Consider the following 21253-nt stretch of genomic DNA (forward strand, 5'->3'; position numbering starts at 1 on the left):
GACAAGGGGACTCACACCCGTCCCTCACCCTCGTGACAAGGGGACTCACACCCGTCCCTCACCCACTCGTGACAAGGGGACTCACACCCGTCCCTCACCCTCGTGACAAGGGGACTCACACCCGTCCCTCACCCACTCGTGACAAGGGAACTCACAACTCCCCCGCCCACTCCTGACAAGGGGACTCACACCTGTCCTTCACCCACTCGTGACAAGGGAACTCACACCCGTCCCTCACCCACTCGTGACAAGGGGACTCACACCCGTCCCTCACACACTCGTGACAAATGGACTCACACCCGTCCCTCACCCACTCGTGACAAATGGACTCACACCCGTCCCTCGCCCACTCGTGACAAGGGGACTCACACCCGTCCCTCACCCTCGTGACAAGGGGACTCACACCCGTCCCACACCCACTCGTGACATGGGGACTCACACCCGTCCCTCACCCACTCGTGACAAGGGGACTCACACCTGTCCCTCACCCACTCGTGACAAGGGGACTCACACCCGTCCCCCACCCACTCGTGACAAGGGGACTCACACCCGTCCCTCAACCACTCGTGACAAGGGGACTCACAACTCCCCCGCCCACTCGTGACAAGGGGACTCACAACTTCCCCGCCCACTCGTGACAAGGGGACTCACACCCGTCCCACACCCACTCGTGACAAGGGGACTCACACCCGTCCCTCACCCACTCGTGACAAGGGAACTCACACCCGTCCCTCACCCACTCGTGATAAGGGGACTCACACCCGTCCCTCACCCACTCGTGACAAATGGACTCACACCCGTCCCTCGCCCACTCGTGACAAGGGGACTCACACCCGTCCCTCACCCTCGTGACAAGGGGACTCACACCCGTCCCACACCCACTCGTGACAAGGGGACTCACACCCGTCCCTCACCCACTCGTGACAAGGGGACTCACACCTGTCCCTCACCCACTCGTGACAAGGGGACTCACACCCGTCCCCCACCCACTCGTGACAAGGGGACTCACACCCGTCCCTCAACCACTCGTGACAAGGGGACTCACAACTCCCCCGCCCACTCGTGACAAGGGGACTCACAACTTCCCCGCCCACTCGTGACAAGGGGACTCACACCCGTCCCACACCCACTCGTGACAAGGGGACTCACACCCGTCCCTCACCCACTCGTGACAAGGGGACTCACACCCGTCCCTCATCCACTCGTGACAAGGGGACTCACACCCGTCCCTCACCCACTCGTGACAATTGGACTCACACGCGTCCCTCACCCTCATGACAAGGGGACTCACATCCGTCCCTCACCCACTCGTGACAAGGGGACTCACACCCGTCCCACACCCACTCGTGACAAGGGAACTCACACCCGTCCCACACCCACTCGTGACAAGGGGACTCACACCCGTCCCTCACCCACTCGTGACAAGGGGACTCACACCCGTCCCTCACCCACTCGTGACAAGGGAACTCACAACTCCCCCGCCCACTCCTGACAAGGGGACTCACACCTGACCTTCACCCACTCTTGACAAGGGAACTCACACCCGTCCCTCACCCACTCGTGACAAGGGAACTCACACCCGTCCCTCACCCACTCGTGACAAGGGAACTCACAACTCCCCCGCCCACTCCTGACAAGGGGACTCACACCCGTCCCTCACCCACTCGTGACAAGGGAACTCACACCCGTCACTCACCCACTCGTGACAAGGGAACTCACACCCGTCCCTCACCCACTCGTGACAAGGGAACTCACAACTCCCCCGCCCACTCCTGACAAGGGGACTCACACCCGTCCTTCACCCACTCGTGACAAGGGAACTCACACCCGTCCCTCACCCACTCGTGACAAGGGGACTCACACCCGTCCCTCACCCACTCGTGACAAATGGACTCACAGCCGTCCCTCGCCCACTCGTGACAAGGGGACTCACACCCGTCCCTCACCCTCGTGACAAGGGGACTCACACCCGTCCCACACCCACTCGTGAGAAGGGGACTCACTCCCGTCCCTCACCCACTCGTGACAAGGGGACTCACACCCGTCCCTCACCCACTCGTGACAAGGGGACTCACACCCGTCCCTCACCCACTCGTGACAAGGGGACTCACACCCGTCCCTCACCCACTCGTGACAAGGGGACTCACACCCGTCCCTCACCCACTCGTGACAAGGGGACTCACAACTCCCCCGCCCACTCGTGACAAGGGGACTCACAACTCCCCCGCCCACTCGTGACAAGGGAACTCACAACTCCCCCGCCCACTTGTGACAAGGGAATTCACACCCGTCCTTCACCCACCCGTGACAAGGGGGTTCACACCCGTCCCTCACCCACTAGGGACAAGGGGAGTCACACTCGTTCTTCACCCACTCCTGACAAGGGAACTCACAACTCCCCCGCCCACTCCTGACAAGGGAACTCACACCCGTCCCTCACCACTCGTGACAAGGGAACTCACAACTTCCCCGCACACTCGTGACAAGGGGACTCACACCCGTCCCTCACCCACTCCTGACAAGGGTACTCACACCCGTCCCTCACCCACTCGGGACAAGGGAACTCACAACTCCCCCGCCCACTCCTGACAAGGGGACTCACACCCGTCCCTCACCCACTCGTGACAAGGGGACTCACACCCGTCCCTCGCCCACTCGTGACAAGGGAACTCACACCCGTCCCTCGCCCACTCGGGACAAGGGGAATCACACTCGTCCTTCGCCCACTCCTGACAAGGGAACTCACAACTCCCCCGCCCACTCGTGACAAGTGAACTCACAACTCCCTCACCCACTCGTGACAAGGGGACTCACACCCATCCATCACCCACTCGTGACAAGGGAACTCACACCCATCCCTCACCCACTCGTGACAAGGGAACTCACACCCGTCCCTCACCCACTCGTGACAAGGGAACTCACAACTCCCCCGCCCACTCCTGACAAGGGGACTCACACCTGTCCTTCACCCACTCGTGACAAGGGAACTCACACCCGTCCCTCACCCACTCGTGACAAGGGGACTCACACCCGTCCCTCACCCACTCGTGACAAATGGACTCACACCCGTCCCTCACCCTCGTGACAAGGGGACTCACACCCGTCCCACACCCACTCGTGACAAGGGGACTCACACCCGTCCCTCACCCACTCGTGACAAGGGGACTCACACCCGTCCCTCACCCACTCGTGACAAGGGGACTCACACCCGTCCCTCACCCTCGTGACAAGGGGACTCACACCCGTCCCTCACCCACTCGTGACAAGGGGACTCACACCCGTCCCTCACCCTCGTGACAAGGGGACTCACACCCGTCCCTCACCCACTCGTGACAAGGGAACTCACAACTCCCCCGCCCACTCCTGACAAGGGGACTCACACCTGTCCTTCACCCACTCGTGACAAGGGAACTCACACCCGTCCCTCACCCACTCGTGACAAGGGGACTCACACCCGTCCCTCACCCACTCGTGACAAATGGACTCACACCCGTCCCTCGCCCACTCGTGACAAGGGGACTCACACCCGTCCCTCACCCTCGTGACAAGGGGACTCACACCCGTCCCACACCCACTCGTGACAAGGGGACTCACACCCGTCCCTCACCCACTCGTGACAAGGGGACTCACACCTGTCCCTCACCCACTCGTGACAAGGGGACTCACACCCGTCCCCCACCCACTCGTGACAAGGGGACTCACACCCGTCCCTCAACCACTCGTGACAAGGGGACTCACAACTCCCCCGCCCACTCGTGACAAGGGGACTCACAACTTCCCCGCCCACTCGTGACAAGGGGACTCACACCCGTCCTTCACCCACTCGTGACAAGGGAACTCACACCCGTCCCTCACCCACTCGTGACAAGGGGACTCACACCCGTCCCTCACCCACTCGTGACAAATGGACTCACAGCCGTCCCTCGCCCACTCGTGACAAGGGGACTCACACCCGTCCCTCACCCTCGTGACAAGGGGACTCACACCCGTCCCACACCCACTCGTGACAAGGGAACTCACACCCATCCCTCACCCACTCGTGACAAGGGAACTCACACCCGTCCCTCACCCACTCGTGACAAGGGAACTCACAACTCCCCCGCCCACTCCTGACAAGGGGACTCACACCTGTCCTTCACCCACTCGTGACAAGGGAACTCACACCCGTCCCTCACCCACTCGTGACAAGGGGACTCACACCCGTCCCTCACCCACTCGTGACAAATGGACTCACACCCGTCCCTCGCCCACTCGTGACAAGGGGACTCACACCCGTCCCTCAACCACTCGTGACAAGGGGACTCACAACTCCCCCGCCCACTCGTGACAAGGGGACTCACAACTTCCCCGCCCACTCGTGACAAGGGGACTCACACCCGTCCCACACCCACTCGTGACAAGGGGACTCACACCCGTCCCTCACCCACTCGTGACAAGGGAACTCACACCCGTCCCTCACCCACTCGTGATAAGGGGACTCACACCCGTCCCTCACCCACTCGTGACAAATGGACTCACACCCGTCCCTCGCCCACTCGTGACAAGGGGACTCACACCCGTCCCTCACCCTCGTGACAAGGGGACTCACACCCGTCCCACACCCACTCGTGACAAGGGGACTCACACCCGTCCCTCACCCACTCGTGACAAGGGGACTCACACCTGTCCCTCACCCACTCGTGACAAGGGGACTCACACCCGTCCCCCACCCACTCGTGACAAGGGGACTCACACCCGTCCCTCAACCACTCGTGACAAGGGGACTCACAACTCCCCCGCCCACTCGTGACAAGGGGACTCACAACTTCCCCGCCCACTCGTGACAAGGGGACTCACACCCGTCCCACACCCACTCGTGACAAGGGGACTCACACCCGTCCCTCACCCACTCGTGACAAGGGGACTCACACCCGTCCCTCATCCACTCGTGACAAGGGGACTCACACCCGTCCCTCACCCACTCGTGACAATTGGACTCACACCCGTCCCTCACCCTCATGACAAGGGGACTCACATCCGTCCCTCACCCACTCGTGACAAGGGGACTCACACCCGTCCCACACCCACTCGTGACAAGGGAACTCACACCCGTCCCACACCCACTCGTGACAAGGGGACTCACACCCGTCCCTCACCCACTCGTGACAAGGGGACTCACACCCGTCCCTCACCCACTCGTGACAAGGGAACTCACACCCGTCCCTCACCCACTCGTGACAAGGGAACTCACACCCGTCCCTCACCCACTCGTGACAAGGGAACTCACAACTCCCCCGCCCACTCCTGACAAGGGGACTCACACCCGTCCCTCACCCACTCGTGACAAGGGAACTCACACCCGTCACTCACCCACTCGTGACAAGGGAACTCACACCCGTCCCTCACCCACTCGTGACAAGGGAACTCACAACTCCCCCGCCCACTCCTGACAAGGGGACTCACACCCGTCCTTCACCCACTCGTGACAAGGGAACTCACACCCGTCCCTCACCCACTCGTGACAAGGGGACTCACACCCGTCCCTCACCCACTCGTGACAAATGGACTCACAGCCGTCCCTCGCCCACTCGTGACAAGGGGACTCACACCCGTCCCTCACCCTCGTGACAAGGGGACTCACACCCGTCCCACACCCACTCGTGACAAGGGAACTCACACCCGTCCCACACCCACTCGTGACAAGGGGACTCACACCCGTCCCTCACCCACTCGTGACAAGGGGACTCACACCCGTCCCTCACCCACTCGTGACAAGGGAACTCACACCCGTCCCTCACCCACTCGTGACAAGGGAACTCACACCCGTCCCTCACCCACTCATGACAAGGGAACTCACAACTCCCCCGCCCACTCCTGACAAGGGGACTCACACCCGTCCCTCACCCACTCGTGACAAGGGAACTCACACCCATCCCTCACCCACTCGTGACAAGGGAACTCACACCCGTCCCTCACCCACTCGTGACAAGGGAACTCACACCCGTCCCTCACCCACTCGTGACAAGGGGACTCACACCCGTCCCTCACCCACTCGTGACAAGGGGACTCACACCCGTCCCTCACCCTCGTGACAAGGGGACTCACACCCGTCCCTCACCCACTCGTGACAAGGGGACTCACACCCGTCCCTCACCCTCGTGACAAGGGGACTCACACCCGTCCCTCACCCACTCGTGACAAGGGAACTCACAACTCCCCCGCCCACTCCTGACAAGGGGAGTCACACCTGTCCTTCACCCACTCGTGACAAGGGAACTCACACCCGTCCCTCACCCACTCGTGACAAGGGGACTCACACCCGTCCCTCACCCACTCGTGACAAATGGACTCACACCCGTCCCTCGCCCACTCGTGACAAGGGGACTCACACCCGTCCCTCACCCTCGTGACAAGGGGACTCACACCCGTCCCACACCCACTCGTGACAAGGGGACTCACACCCGTCCCTCACCCACTCGTGACAAGGGGACTCACACCTGTCCCTCACCCACTCGTGACAAGGGGACTCACACCCGTCCCCCACCCACTCGTGACAAGGGGACTCACACCCGTCCCTCAACCACTCGTGACAAGGGGACTCACAACTCCCCCGCCCACTCGTGACAAGGGGACTCACAACTTCCCCGCCCACTCGTGACAAGGGGACTCACACCTGTCCCACACCCACTCGTGACAAGGGGACTCACACCCGTCCCTCACCCACTCGTGACAAGGGGACTCACACCCGTCCCTCATCCACTCGTTACAAGGGGACTCACACCCGTCCCTCACCCACTCGTGACAATTGGACTCACACCCGTCCCTCACCCTCGTGACAAGGGGACTCACACCCGTCCCTCACCCACTCGTGACAAGGGGACTCACACCCGTCCCACACCCACTCGTGACAAGGGAACTCACACCCGTCCCACACCCACTCGTGACAAGGGGACTCACACCCGTCCCTCACCCACTCGTGACAAGGGGACTCACACCCGTCCCTCACCCACTCGTGACAAGGGAACTCACACCCGTCCCTCACCCACTCGTGACAAGGGAACTCACACCCGTCCCTCACCCACTCGTGACAACGGAACTCACAACTCCCCCGCCCACTCCTGACAAGGGGACTCACACCCGTCCCTCACCCACTCGTGACAAGGGAACTCACACCCGTCCCTCACCCACTCGTGACAAGGGAACTCACACCCGTCCCTCACCCACTCGTGACAAGGGAACTCACACCCGTCCCTCACCCACTCGTGACAAGGGAACTCACAACTCCCCCGCCCACTCCTGACAAGGGGACTCACACCCGTCCTTCACCCACTCGTGACAAGGGAACTCACACCCATCCCTCACCCACTCGTGACAAGGGAACTCACACCCGTCCCTCACCCACTCGTGACAAGGGAACTCACAACTCCCCCGCCCACTCCTGACAAGGGGACTCACACCTGTCCTTCACCCACTCTTGACAAGGGAACTCACACCCGTACCTCACCCACTCGTGACAAGGGGACTCACACCCGTCCCTCACCCACTCGTGACAAATGGACTCACACCAGTCCCTCACCCTCGTGACAAGGGGACTCACACCCGTCCCACACCCACTCGTGACAAGGGGACTCACACCCGTCCCTCACCCACTCGTGACAAGGGGACTCACACCCGTCCCTCACCCACTCGTGACAAGGGGACTCACACCCGTCCCTCACCCTCGTGACAAGGGGACTCACACCCGTCCCTCACCCACTCGTGACAAGGGGACTCACACCCGTCCCTCACCCTCGTGACAAGGGGACTCACACCCGTCCCTCACCCACTCGTGACAAGGGAACTCACAACTCCCCCGCCCACTCCTGACAAGGGGACTCACACCTGTCCTTCACCCACTCGTGACAAGGGAACTCACACCCGTCCCTCACCCACTCGTGACAAGGGGACTCACACCCGTCCCTCACCCACTCGTGACAAATGGACTCACACCCGTCCCTCACCCACTCGTGACAAATGGACTCACACCCGTCCCTCGCCCACTCGTGACAAGGGGACTCACACCCGTCCCTCACCCTCGTGACAAGGGGACTCACACCCGTCCCACACCCACTCGTGACATGGGGACTCACACCCGTCCCTCACCCACTCGTGACAAGGGGACTCACACCTGTCCCTCACCCACTCGTGACAAGGGGACTCACACCCGTCCCCCACCCACTCGTGACAAGGGGACTCACACCCGTCCCTCAACCACTCGTGACAAGGGGACTCACAACTCCCCCGCCCACTCGTGACAAGGGGACTCACAACTTCCCCGCCCACTCGTGACAAGGGGACTCACACCCGTCCCACACCCACTCGTGACAAGGGGACTCACACCCGTCCCTCACCCACTCGTGACAAGGGAACTCACACCCGTCCCTCACCCACTCGTGATAAGGGGACTCACACCCGTCCCTCACCCACTCGTGACAAGGGAACTCACACCCGTCCCTCACCCACTCGTGACAAGGGAACTCACACCCGTCCCTCACCCACTCGTGACAACGGAACTCACAACTCCCCCGCCCACTCCTGACAAGGGGACTCACACCCGTCCCTCACCCACTCGTGACAAGGGAACTCACACCCGTCCCTCACCCACTCGTGACAAGGGAACTCACACCCGTCCCTCACCCACTCGTGACAAGGGAACTCACACCCGTCCCTCACCCACTCGTGACAAGGGAACTCACAACTCCCCCGCCCACTCCTGACAAGGGGACTCACACCCGTCCTTCACCCACTCGTGACAAGGGAACTCACACCCATCCCTCACCCACTCGTGACAAGGGAACTCACACCCGTCCCTCACCCACTCGTGACAAGGGAACTCACAACTCCCCCGCCCACTCCTGACAAGGGGACTCACACCTGTCCTTCACCCACTCTTGACAAGGGAACTCACACCCGTACCTCACCCACTCGTGACAAGGGGACTCACACCCGTCCCTCACCCACTCGTGACAAATGGACTCACACCAGTCCCTCACCCTCGTGACAAGGGGACTCACACCCGTCCCACACCCACTCGTGACAAGGGGACTCACACCCGTCCCTCACCCACTCGTGACAAGGGGACTCACACCCGTCCCTCACCCACTCGTGACAAGGGGACTCACACCCGTCCCTCACCCTCGTGACAAGGGGACTCACACCCGTCCCTCACCCACTCGTGACAAGGGGACTCACACCCGTCCCTCACCCTCGTGACAAGGGGACTCACACCCGTCCCTCACCCACTCGTGACAAGGGAACTCACAACTCCCCCGCCCACTCCTGACAAGGGGACTCACACCTGTCCTTCACCCACTCGTGACAAGGGAACTCACACCCGTCCCTCACCCACTCGTGACAAGGGGACTCACACCCGTCCCTCACCCACTCGTGACAAATGGACTCACACCCGTCCCTCACCCACTCGTGACAAATGGACTCACACCCGTCCCTCGCCCACTCGTGACAAGGGGACTCACACCCGTCCCTCACCCTCGTGACAAGGGGACTCACACCCGTCCCACACCCACTCGTGACATGGGGACTCACACCCGTCCCTCACCCACTCGTGACAAGGGGACTCACACCTGTCCCTCACCCACTCGTGACAAGGGGACTCACACCCGTCCCCCACCCACTCGTGACAAGGGGACTCACACCCGTCCCTCAACCACTCGTGACAAGGGGACTCACAACTCCCCCGCCCACTCGTGACAAGGGGACTCACAACTTCCCCGCCCACTCGTGACAAGGGGACTCACACCCGTCCCACACCCACTCGTGACAAGGGGACTCACACCCGTCCCTCACCCACTCGTGACAAGGGAACTCACACCCGTCCCTCACCCACTCGTGATAAGGGGACTCACACCCGTCCCTCACCCACTCGTGACAAATGGACTCACACCCGTCCCTCGCCCACTCGTGACAAGGGGACTCACACCCGTCCCTCACCCTCGTGACAAGGGGACTCACACCCGTCCCACACCCACTCGTGACAAGGGGACTCACACCCGTCCCTCACCCACTCGTGACAAGGGGACTCACACCTGTCCCTCACCCACTCGTGACAAGGGGACTCACACCCGTCCCCCACCCACTCGTGACAAGGGGACTCACACCCGTCCCTCAACCACTCGTGACAAGGGGACTCACAACTCCCCCGCCCACTCGTGACAAGGGGACTCACAACTTCCCCGCCCACTCGTGACAAGGGGACTCACACCCGTCCCACACCCACTCGTGACAAGGGGACTCACACCCGTCCCTCACCCACTCGTGACAAGGGGACTCACACCCGTCCCTCATCCACTCGTGACAAGGGGACTCACACCCGTCCCTCACCCACTCGTGACAATTGGACTCACACCCGTCCCTCACCCTCATGACAAGGGGACTCACATCCGTCCCTCACCCACTCGTGACAAGGGGACTCACACCCGTCCCACACCCACTCGTGACAAGGGAACTCACACCCGTCCCACACCCACTCGTGACAAGGGGACTCACACCCGTCCCTCACCCACTCGTGACAAGGGGACTCACACCCGTCCCTCACCCACTCGTGACAAGGGAACTCACAACTCCCCCGCCCACTCCTGACAAGGGGACTCACACCTGACCTTCACCCACTCTTGACAAGGGAACTCACACCCGTCCCTCACCCACTCGTGACAAGGGAACTCACACCCGTCCCTCACCCACTCGTGACAAGGGAACTCACAACTCCCCCGCCCACTCCTGACAAGGGGACTCACACCCGTCCCTCACCCACTCGTGACAAGGGAACTCACACCCGTCACTCACCCACTCGTGACAAGGGAACTCACACCCGTCCCTCACCCACTCGTGACAAGGGAACTCACAACTCCCCCGCCCACTCCTGACAAGGGGACTCACACCCGTCCTTCACCCACTCGTGACAAGGGAACTCACACCCGTCCCTCACCCACTCGTGACAAGGGGACTCACACCCGTCCCTCACCCACTCGTGACAAATGGACTCACAGCCGTCCCTCGCCCACTCGTGACAAGGGGACTCACACCCGTCCCTCACCCTCGTGACAAGGGGACTCACACCCGTCCCACACCCACTCGTGACAAGGGGACTCACTCCCGTCCCTCACCCACTCGTGACAAGGGGACTCACACCCGTCCCTCACCCACTTGTGACAAGGGGACTCACACCCGTCCCTCACCCACTCGTGACAAGGGGACTCACACCCGTCCCTCACCCACTCGTGACAAGGGGACTCACACCCGTCCCTCACCCACTCGTGACAAGGGGACTCACAACTCCCCCGCCCACTCGTGACAAGGGGACTCACAACTCCCCCGCCCACTCGTGACAAGGGAACTCACAACTCCCCCGCCCACTTGTGACAAGGGAATTCACACCCGTCCTTCACCCACCCGTGACAAGGGGGTTCACACCCGTCCCTCACCCACTAGGGACAAGGGGAGTCACACTCGTTCTTCACCCACTCCTGACAAGGGAACTCACAACTCCCCCGCCCACTCCTGACAAGGGAACTCACACCCGTCCCTCACCACTCGTGACAAGGGAACTCACAACTTCCCCGCACACTCGTGACAAGGGGACTCACACCCGTCCCTCACCCACTCCTGACAAGGGTACTCACACCCGTCCCTCACCCACTCGGGACAAGGGAACTCACAACTCCCCCGCCCACTCCTGACAAGGGGACTCACACCCGTCCCTCACCCACTCGTGACAAGGGGACTCACACCCGTCCCTCGCCCACTCGTGACAAGGGAACTCACACCCGTCCCTCGCCCACTCGGGACAAGGGAAATCACACTCGTCCTTCGCCCACTCCTGACAAGGGAACTCACAACTCCCCCGCCCACTCGTGACAAGTGAACTCACAACTCCCTCACCCACTCGTGACAAGGGGACTCACACCCATCCATCACCCACTCGTGACAAGGGAACTCACACCCATCCCTCACCCACTCGTGACAAGGGAACTCACACCCGTCCCTCACCCACTCGTGACAAGGGAACTCACAACTCCCCCGCCCACTCCTGACAAGGGGACTCACACCTGTCCTTCACCCACTCGTGACAAGGGAACTCACACCCGTCCCTCACCCACTCGTGACAAGGGGACTCACACCCGTCCCTCACCCACTCGTGACAAATGGACTCACACCCGTCCCTCACCCTCGTGACAAGGGGACTCACACCCGTCCCACACCCACTCGTGACAAGGGGACTCACACCCGTCCCTCACCCACTCGTGACAAGGGGACTCACACCCGTCCCTCACCCACTCGTGACAAGGGGACTCACACCCGTCCCTCACCCTCGTGACAAGGGGACTCACACCCGTCCCTCACCCACTCGTGACAAGGGGACTCACACCCGTCCCTCACCCTCGTGACAAGGGGACTCACACCCGTCCCTCACCCACTCGTGACAAGGGAACTCACAACTCCCCCGCCCACTCCTGACAAGGGGACTCACACCTGTCCTTCACCCACTCGTGACAAGGGAACTCACACCCGTCCCTCACCCACTCGTGACAAGGGGACTCACACCCGTCCCTCACCCACTCGTGACAAATGGACTCACACCCGTCCCTCGCCCACTCGTGACAAGGGGACTCACACCCGTCCCTCACCCTCGTGACAAGGGGACTCACACCCGTCCCACACCCACTCGTGACAAGGGGACTCACACCCGTCCCTCACCCACTCGTGACAAGGGGACTCACACCTGTCCCTCACCCACTCGTGACAAGGGGACTCACACCCGTCCCCCACCCACTCGTGACAAGGGGACTCACACCCGTCCCTCAACCACTCGTGACAAGGGGACTCACAACTCCCCCGCCCACTCGTGACAAGGGGACTCACAACTTCCCCGCCCACTCGTGACAAGGGGACTCACACCCGTCCTTCACCCACTCGTGACAAGGGAACTCACACCCGTCCCTCACCCACTCGTGACAAGGGGACTCACACCCGTCCCTCACCCACTCGTGACAAATGGACTCACAGCCGTCCCTCGCCCACTCGTGACAAGGGGACTCACACCCGTCCCTCACCCTCGTGACAAGGGGACTCACACCCGTCCCACACCCACTCGTGACAAGGGAACTCACACCCATCCCTCACCCACTCGTGACAAGGGAACTCACACCCGTCCCTCACCCACTCGTGACAAGGGAACTCACAACTCCCCCGCCCACTCCTGACAAGGGGACTCACACCTGTCCTTCACCCACTCGTGACAAGGGAACTCACACCCGTCCCTCACCCACTCGTGACAAGGGGACTCACACCCGTCCCTCACCCACTCGTGACAAATGGACTCACACCCGTCCCTCACCCTCGTGACAAGGGGACTCACACCCGTCCCACACCCACTCGTGACAAGGGGACTCACACCCGTCCCTCACCCACTCGTGACAAGGGGACTCACACCCGTCCCTCACCCACTCGTGACAAGGGGACTCACACCCGTCCCTCACCCTCGTGACAAGGGGACTCACACCCGTCCCTCACCCACTCGTGACAAGGGGACTCACACCCGTCCCTCACCCTCGTGACAAGGGGACTCACACCCGTCCCTCACCCACTCGTGACAAGGGAACTCACAACTCCCCCGCCCACTCCTGACAAGGGGACTCACACCTGTCCTTCACCCACTCGTGACAAGGGAACTCACACCCGTCCCTCACCCACTCGTGACAAGGGAACTCACAACTCCCCCGCCCACTCCTGACAAAGGGACTCACACCCGTCCTTCACCCACTCGTGACAAGGGAACTCACACCCGTCCCTCACCCACTCGTGACAAGGGGACTCACACCCGTCCCTCACCCACTCGTGACAAATGGACTCACAGCCGTCCCTCGCCCACTCGTGACAAGGGGACTCACACCCGTCCCTCACCCTCGTGACAAGGGGACTCACACCCGTCCCACACCCACTCGTGACAAGGGGACTCACTCCCGTCCCTCACCCACTCGTGACAAGGGGACTCACACCCGTCCCTCACCCACTCGTGACAAGGGGACTCACACCCGTCCCTCACCCACTCGTGACAAGGGGACTCACACCCGTCCCTCACCCACTCGTGACAAAGGGACTCACAACTCCCCCGCCCACTCGTGACAAGGGGACTCACAACTCCCCCGCCCACTCGTGACAAGGGAACTCACAACTCCCCCGCCCACTTGTGACAAGGGAATTCACACCCGTCCTTCACCCACCCGTGACAAGGGGGTTCACACCCGTCCCTCACCCACTCGGGACAAGGGGAGTCACACTCGTCCTTCACCCACTCCTGACAAGGGAACTCACAACTCCCCCGCCCACTCCTGACAAGGGAACTCACACCCGTCCCTCACCACTCGTGACAAGGGAACTCACAACTTCCCCGCCCACTCCTGACAAGGGGACTCACACCCGTCCTTCACCCACCCGTGACAAGGGGGTTCACACCCGTCCCTCACCCACTCGGGACAAGGGGAGTCACACTCGTCCTTCACCCACTCCTGACAAGGGAACTCACAACTCCCCCGCCCACTCCTGACAAGGGAACTCACACCCGTCCCTCACCACTCGTGACAAGGGAACTCACAACTTCCCCGCACACTCGTGACAAGGGGACTCACACCCGTCCCTCACCCACTCCTGACAAGGGAACTCACACCCGTCCCTCACCCACTCGGGACAAGGGAACTCACAACTCCCCCGCCCACTCCTGACAAGGGGACTCACACCCGTCCCTCACCCACTCGTGACAAGGGGACTCACACCCGTCCCTCGCCCACTCGTGACAAGGGAACTCACACCCGTCCCTCGCCCACTCGGGACAAGGGGAATCACACTCGTCCTTCGCCCACTCCTGACAAGGGAACTCACAACTCCCCCGCCCACTCGTGACAAGGGGACTCACACCCGTCCCTCACCCGCTCGTGACATGGGGACTCACACCCGTCCCTCACCCGCTCGTGACAAGGGGACTCACACCCGTCCCTCACCCGCTCGTGACAAGGGGACTCACACCCGTCCCTCACCCGCTGGTGACAAGGGGACTCACACCCGTCCCTCACCCGCTCGTGACAAGGGGACTCACACCCGTCCCTCACCCGCTCGTGACAAGGGGACTCACACCCGTCCCTCACCCGCTGGTGACAAGGGGATTCACACCCGTCCCTCACCCGCTCGTGACAAGGGGACTCACACCCGTCCCTCACCCGCTCGTGACAAGGGGACTCACACCCGTCCCTCACCCGCTCGTGACAAGGGGACTCACACCCGTCCCACACCCGCTCGTGACAAGGGGACTCACACCCGTCCCTCACCCGCTCGTGACAAGGGGACTCACACCCGTCCCACACCCGCTCGTGACAAGGGGACTCACACCCGTCCCTCACCCGCTCGTGACAATGGGACTCACACCCGTCCCTCACCCGCTCGTGACAAGGGGACTCACACCCGTCCCTCACCCGCTCGTGACAAGGGGACTCACACCCGTCCCTCACCCGCTCGTGACAAGGGGACTCACACCCGTCCCTCACCCGCTCGTGACAAGGGGACTCACACCCGTCCCTCACCCGCTCGTGACAAGGGGACTCACACCCGTCCCTCACCCGCTCGTGACAAGGGGACTCACACCCGTCCCTCACCCACTCGTGACAAGGGGACTCACACCCGTCCCTCACCCACTCGTGACAAATGGACTCACAGCCGTCCCTCGCCCACTCGTGACAAGGGGACTCACACCCGTCCCTCACCCGCTCGTGACAAGGGGACTCACACCCGTCCCTCACCCGCTCGTGACAAGGGGACTCACACCCGTCCCTCACCCGCTCGTGACAAGGGGACTCACACCCGTCCCTCACCCGCTCGTGACAAGGGGACTCACACCCGTCCCTCACCCGCTCGTGACAAGGGGACTCACACCCGTCCCTCACCCGCTCGTGACAAGGGGACTCACACCCGTCCCTCACCCGCTCGTGACAAGGGGACTCACACCCGTCCCTCACCCGCTCGTGACAAGGGGACTCACACCCGTCCCTCACCCGCTCGTGACAAGGGGACTCACACCCGTCCCTCACCCGCTCGTGACAAGGGGACTCACACCCGTCCCTCACCCACTCGTGACAAGGGGACTCACACCCGTCCCTCACCCACTCGTGACAAGGGGACTCACACCCGTCCCTCACCCACACACAAACACAGCCTGGTGGCGGGGATTCACTCACTCTGCGTTGTTGCACCTTCCTCTGCTCTCGCCGAATTACCGACCTCCCCGCCGCACCGAGCCGAGGAACTGTCCCCGCCCCACCGCGGAAATCCGTGACGATGCACCAACCTGAACGAGAGGACAGGTTAATATGTCCGGCAGAGGATACATTCCAGTGGTGTCACTATGAAAACCTATTTAATGCCATTCTAGCTTCACGTTTTGATGTTTCTTATTAACAAAGCCTGTGGAATTGTGCTTGATTTTTTTGGCTGAACTTAATTATGAATGGATTAAAAAAGATATATTTATTGGTAACGGTGCCGGAACTTTTGTCTGGGTGCGAGATGCTGTCCGGACGAGAAAGGGAACAGGAGCAGAAGCCTGTTCGGTCTGATGTGTGGGCGTCGAAGCAATGTCGATCTTGTCGAAGAGCAGTTGGAGATCATCCCAGCCTTGAATTCGTTGGAGCATCTGTTCCTCGATATGAATGCGGAGACAGAACTGCACACGGACACAAGACTCCAAACTTCCACCAGCCAGCCACTCCCCAGCAAACCCGATCCCCATCCAGATCCATTTCCAATCACAATCTGCATCGTTTACCCCTTCTCAACCAGACCGACACGCATCTCTGCCCACTTGCCATCACCCGATCATCATAACCATCCACACTGATCATATCACCCTCCAACCTCAACCGCAATTTTCATTCGCCCGTTTTTCTTCCCCAATACAACCAATCCCATAAACCCGGTCTCCATTCATCCCAATTCCCTTACCCATCTCCATCTGCACACCTGATCCCCTTCTCCATCCCCTTTTACATCCATATCCCCGAATAAGTTCTCTATCCATCCCATTCGATCCCCTTCTACATCCCCTAATCCCCTTCTCCATCCATCCCTGATTCCCTTCTCCATCCATCCCCACCAAACCATCCGCCCTGCCTCCCAATCTTACCGATGAGAAATGATGGCCTCCTCTCTGCCTCTCTGTTAACCATTCAATTTTCTGTCAATGCCAATATTTTACCTCCTACTCCATAAGATCTGATTTTCCAAGGCTGCTGTGTGCCTCCACCATTTTGGGTATATTACTGTATATCGGAAGATGTTTCTGAAGTGAATCTCAGATGAACCTCAATGCGGCTAATAAGGCATGATGTCGCAACGTAGTTGAGACTGGAATAGAATGATATTCCAGGGACTTCTGGGACGCCTAGAACCTTATCATGGTGGCGCCAACGCCATTGAAAAGGTCACTGGAAGTGTACAAACTAATGGCTCAGTTAAGTGTGTAAAACATGTAAAATTATTAAATATATTGTGAAGAACAGTTTTCCTTTCAGGATGATAAAATCTTGAAGGTTGTATCCTGTAACTTACTCTGACAACAATGTTTATAGTAAGTTGAACTAATTTAAGTTCCATGTGTCTTTGAAATTTCTGCAGTGATTCTTTTGAACTTCAGAAATCCACAGAAAACACATTTTCCACAAGGTTTACTTTGGCACATAACCCAGACAGTAGCACTTCACACAATACAACTCTGAAATTCCAAGCGAACTGTAAGCTGAATCATCTGGATAGGGGTTGGTCCCACACCTTTTGCCTCACCTGTGCATATTACCATTATCAATAACATCTGAATTTCAGAAGTTCCAGAATTTCCCTGCCAATCATTAGAATTAAGGTTCATGAAGAAATAATGATGCGGGGTGTGAAAGTAGAAAATCAACCGTGATCTTATTCAAAGGTAGAATAAGCTTGAGAAGTCTTATGCTTTACTCCTCTTCATATTTCTGATCTGTTATTAATGTTTTCTTCATTGCCATTAATGTAATTATATTTTCAGTATATGAACATTTCAAAATTACATTCCCATGATTTTATTAAGTAATAAGCATTTTCTAAATCATAATTATTTTTCTAGAGGAAACTATAGAAACCACACCTGCTCCATCCCCACCCACATAAGCACTATTTTCTGTTGAGACAGAGAAAAACAGCTAATACGAGTCAATGAGAAAATTACTTCCGATGGTAAATACAACTCTGTCAATAAACACAGAAGCTGGAAATCCAGAGTAACACACGGAAAATGTTGGAGGTACTCAGCAGGTCAGGGCTGATGAAGAGTCTCAGCCTGAAATGGTGTCCATTTATTCCACTCCATAGATGCTGACTGACCTGCTGAGTTCCTCCGGCATTTTGTATCTGTCACAGCACACATAATGTAAGTGAATCCCTATCAAAGTATTGTTTTATTGGCTAGTGATAGTTCTTTTTAATAATTTTAACCTGATGGAGAAGAAAAGGGATGAATTAACTACTCTAGAGTCCCACACCTGTTAACAGAAGGAACAGTTAAAAAGAATTACAATTAACTCTTAGAAGATTTTGCACCTACCTGTTGAAACTTCCCTTTTTGTTTGGCCATGCTAATACGAAGAGGAATAATTGATTAGAGAAGTGCAGGTGATAAGTGTTAGCTCTGAAACAATCTGGCAATCTACCCCCATTCAAGTTTAGCCACTTTCCACAGTCAAATTAGGTAACTCTACCAGGCCTCAGCCCTTGAGCTTGTCCAACAGGTCTGAGATACTTGCTCCTTGTATAGATGAGAGTGGGGGCTATTGGAAGGATGAGCAACCTTAGTACCAGAGCACTGGTTCAGGGAGCCACTCAAGAAGGGGGGGGGGGGGAGAGAAGCAAAATATAGTGGTAATTGGGGATATTACAGTCAGAGGAATAGACAACATTCTCTCTTGCAGGGATAGAAAGTTTTGAAGACTGTGTTGCCTGCCTGGTGCCTGGGTTGGGACATCTTATCTGACCTGCAGAGGAATTTGCAGTGGGGGGGGGGGATAAGATCCAGTTGTTGTGGTCTATGTGGGTATCAACTATATAGGTATAATGAGGAAAAAGGTTCTTCTGAGGGAATTTGGGCAGCTCAGGGTTAAATTAAAAAGCAGAACCAAAAAGGTGGTAATCTGTGGATTACGAGCTGAGCCACTGGCAAATCGGCACAGGGTTAAGAAGATTAGAGAGTTAAATGCATGAGTGAGGAGTTGGATAGGATACACTGGGAACACAGGCTATTGGTAGGATAGTTGAGAAACAGTGGAAGACTTTCAAAGAGATGTTTCATGGTGCTCAACAAAAGTATATTCCAGTTAAAAGTAAGGACAGTAAGGGTGGGGAGAGCCAGCCTTGGATAACTAAGGAAATAAAGGAAGGCACCAAACTAAAATCTCGTGCGTACAAAGTTACAAGGCTTGTGGGAAACTGGAAGATTGGGAAAACGTTAAAAAGCAACAAAGAACCAATAAAGAAAGAGAAGGTAGATTATGAAAATAAACTAGCACAAAATGTAAAAACAGATAGAAGTTTTTATAATAATATAAAGCGGAAAAGGGTGGACAAAGTGAACATGGGTCCCTTGGAGGACGAAAAGGGGGTATTGATATTGGGCAATGAGGAAACGGCCGAGGCTTTAAATGACTATTTAGTGTTAGTGTTCACGGTGGAGGACAGATCTAACATGCCAAAGAGAGATGATATGGATGCGATGGGAGGTGAGGACCTCGATACCATAGCTGCCACTAAAAAGGTAGTGTTGAGCAAATTTGTGGGCCTAAAAGATAGACAAGTCCCCTGGTCCTGATGGAATGCATTCCAGAGTTTTGGTCTTATTTTAGAAGGGATATACTGACACTGGAGAGAGTTCAGAGAAGATTCATGAGAATGATTCCAGGAATGAGAGGGTTACCGTATGAGGAACGTCTGGCAGCTCTTGGGCTGTATTCCCTGGAGTTCAGGAAAATGAAGGGGGATCTCATAGAAACATTCCAAATGTTAAAAGGCCTGAACAGATTAGATATGGCAAAGTTGTTTTCTATGGTAAGGGATTCTAGGACAAGAGGGCACAACTTCAGGATTGAAGGACAGCCTTTTAGAACTGAGATGCGGAGAAATTACTTTAGTCAGAGGGTGGTAACTCTGTGGAACTTGTTGCCACAAGCAGCTGTGGAGGCCAAGTCATTGGGTGTATTTAAGGCAGAGATAGATAGGTTCTTGATTAGCCAGGGCATCAAAGGTTATGGGGTGAAAGCAGGGGAGTGGGGATGACTGAATGAAGTGGATCAGCCCAAGATTGAATGGCGGATCAGACTTGATGGGCTGAATGGCCTACTTCTGTTCCTATATCTTATGGTCTTATATAACACGCGCAGTGGATAAAGGAGAACAATTGGCCATTATTTCAAGAAGGGGCCACATAAAAGACTCATGCATAAGATAAGGATGCATAGAGTTGGGAGTGATGTATTAGCATGAATAGAGGATTGGCTGACCAATAGAAAGCATAGAGTTGGGATACATGGGTATTTCTCTGGTTGACAATCAGTGGTGAGTAGTGTACTGCAAGGGTTGGTGCTGGGCTTACAAATGTTCATGATACACATTAACGATCTGGTAGAGAGGACCCAGTGTATTGTATCTAAGTTTGCTGATGACACTAAGTTGAGTAGAAAAGCAAATTGCACAGAGAGAGGCTAAATGAGTAGGCAAGGTCTGGCAGATGGAGTACAATGTTGGTAAAAATGAGATCACCCACTTTGGAAGGTAAAATGGAAGGTCAGATTATTATTTAAATGGTAAAAGATTGCAACATGCTGCTGTGCAGAGGGACTTAGGAGTGCTTGTGCATGAACCACAAAAGGTTGGTTTGCAGGTGCAGCAGGCTATCAAGAAGGCAAATAGAATGTTGGCTTTCATCGCTAGAGGGATTGAATTTAAAAGTGAGGTTATGCTGCAACTATACAGGGTACTGGTGAGGCCACATCTGGAGTACTGTGTGCAGGTCTGGTCTCTTTACTTGAGGAAGGATATATTGGCTTTGGAGGCGGTACCGAGGAGGTTCACCAGGTTGATTCCAGAGATGAGAGGTTTAAACTATGAGGCAAGATTGAATCGCCTGTGAAATTCAGAACGATAAGAGGAGATCTTA

General features: G+C 57.8%; 1 protein-coding gene across 2 annotated transcripts in view; it reads right to left on the reverse strand.

Moving 5' to 3' along the window:
• The window catches only part of zgc:152951 (uncharacterized protein LOC569013 homolog), a 98309-nt gene extending 80877 nt beyond the window's left edge, over positions 1-17432 (reverse strand). The window contains exons 1-2 of one of the 2 annotated variants that reach the window (XM_059968656.1): positions 17204-17432; positions 16260-16369 (exon numbers count right to left, since the gene is read on the reverse strand). In XM_059968656.1, the coding sequence (XP_059824639.1) occupies positions 16260-16369; positions 17204-17246 (153 nt within the window). In that variant the 5' untranslated portion in view covers positions 17247-17432. Of the gene's footprint in view, positions 1-16259; positions 16388-17203 lie in introns of those variants that run through there. The other variant, XM_059968655.1, reaches the window with a different exon arrangement.
• Between the last annotated feature and the right edge of the window lie 3821 nt (positions 17433-21253).

Source organism: Hypanus sabinus, chromosome 4, assembly GCF_030144855.1.
Source record: "Hypanus sabinus isolate sHypSab1 chromosome 4, sHypSab1.hap1, whole genome shotgun sequence".
NCBI lineage: Eukaryota > Metazoa > Chordata > Chondrichthyes > Myliobatiformes > Dasyatidae > Hypanus > Hypanus sabinus.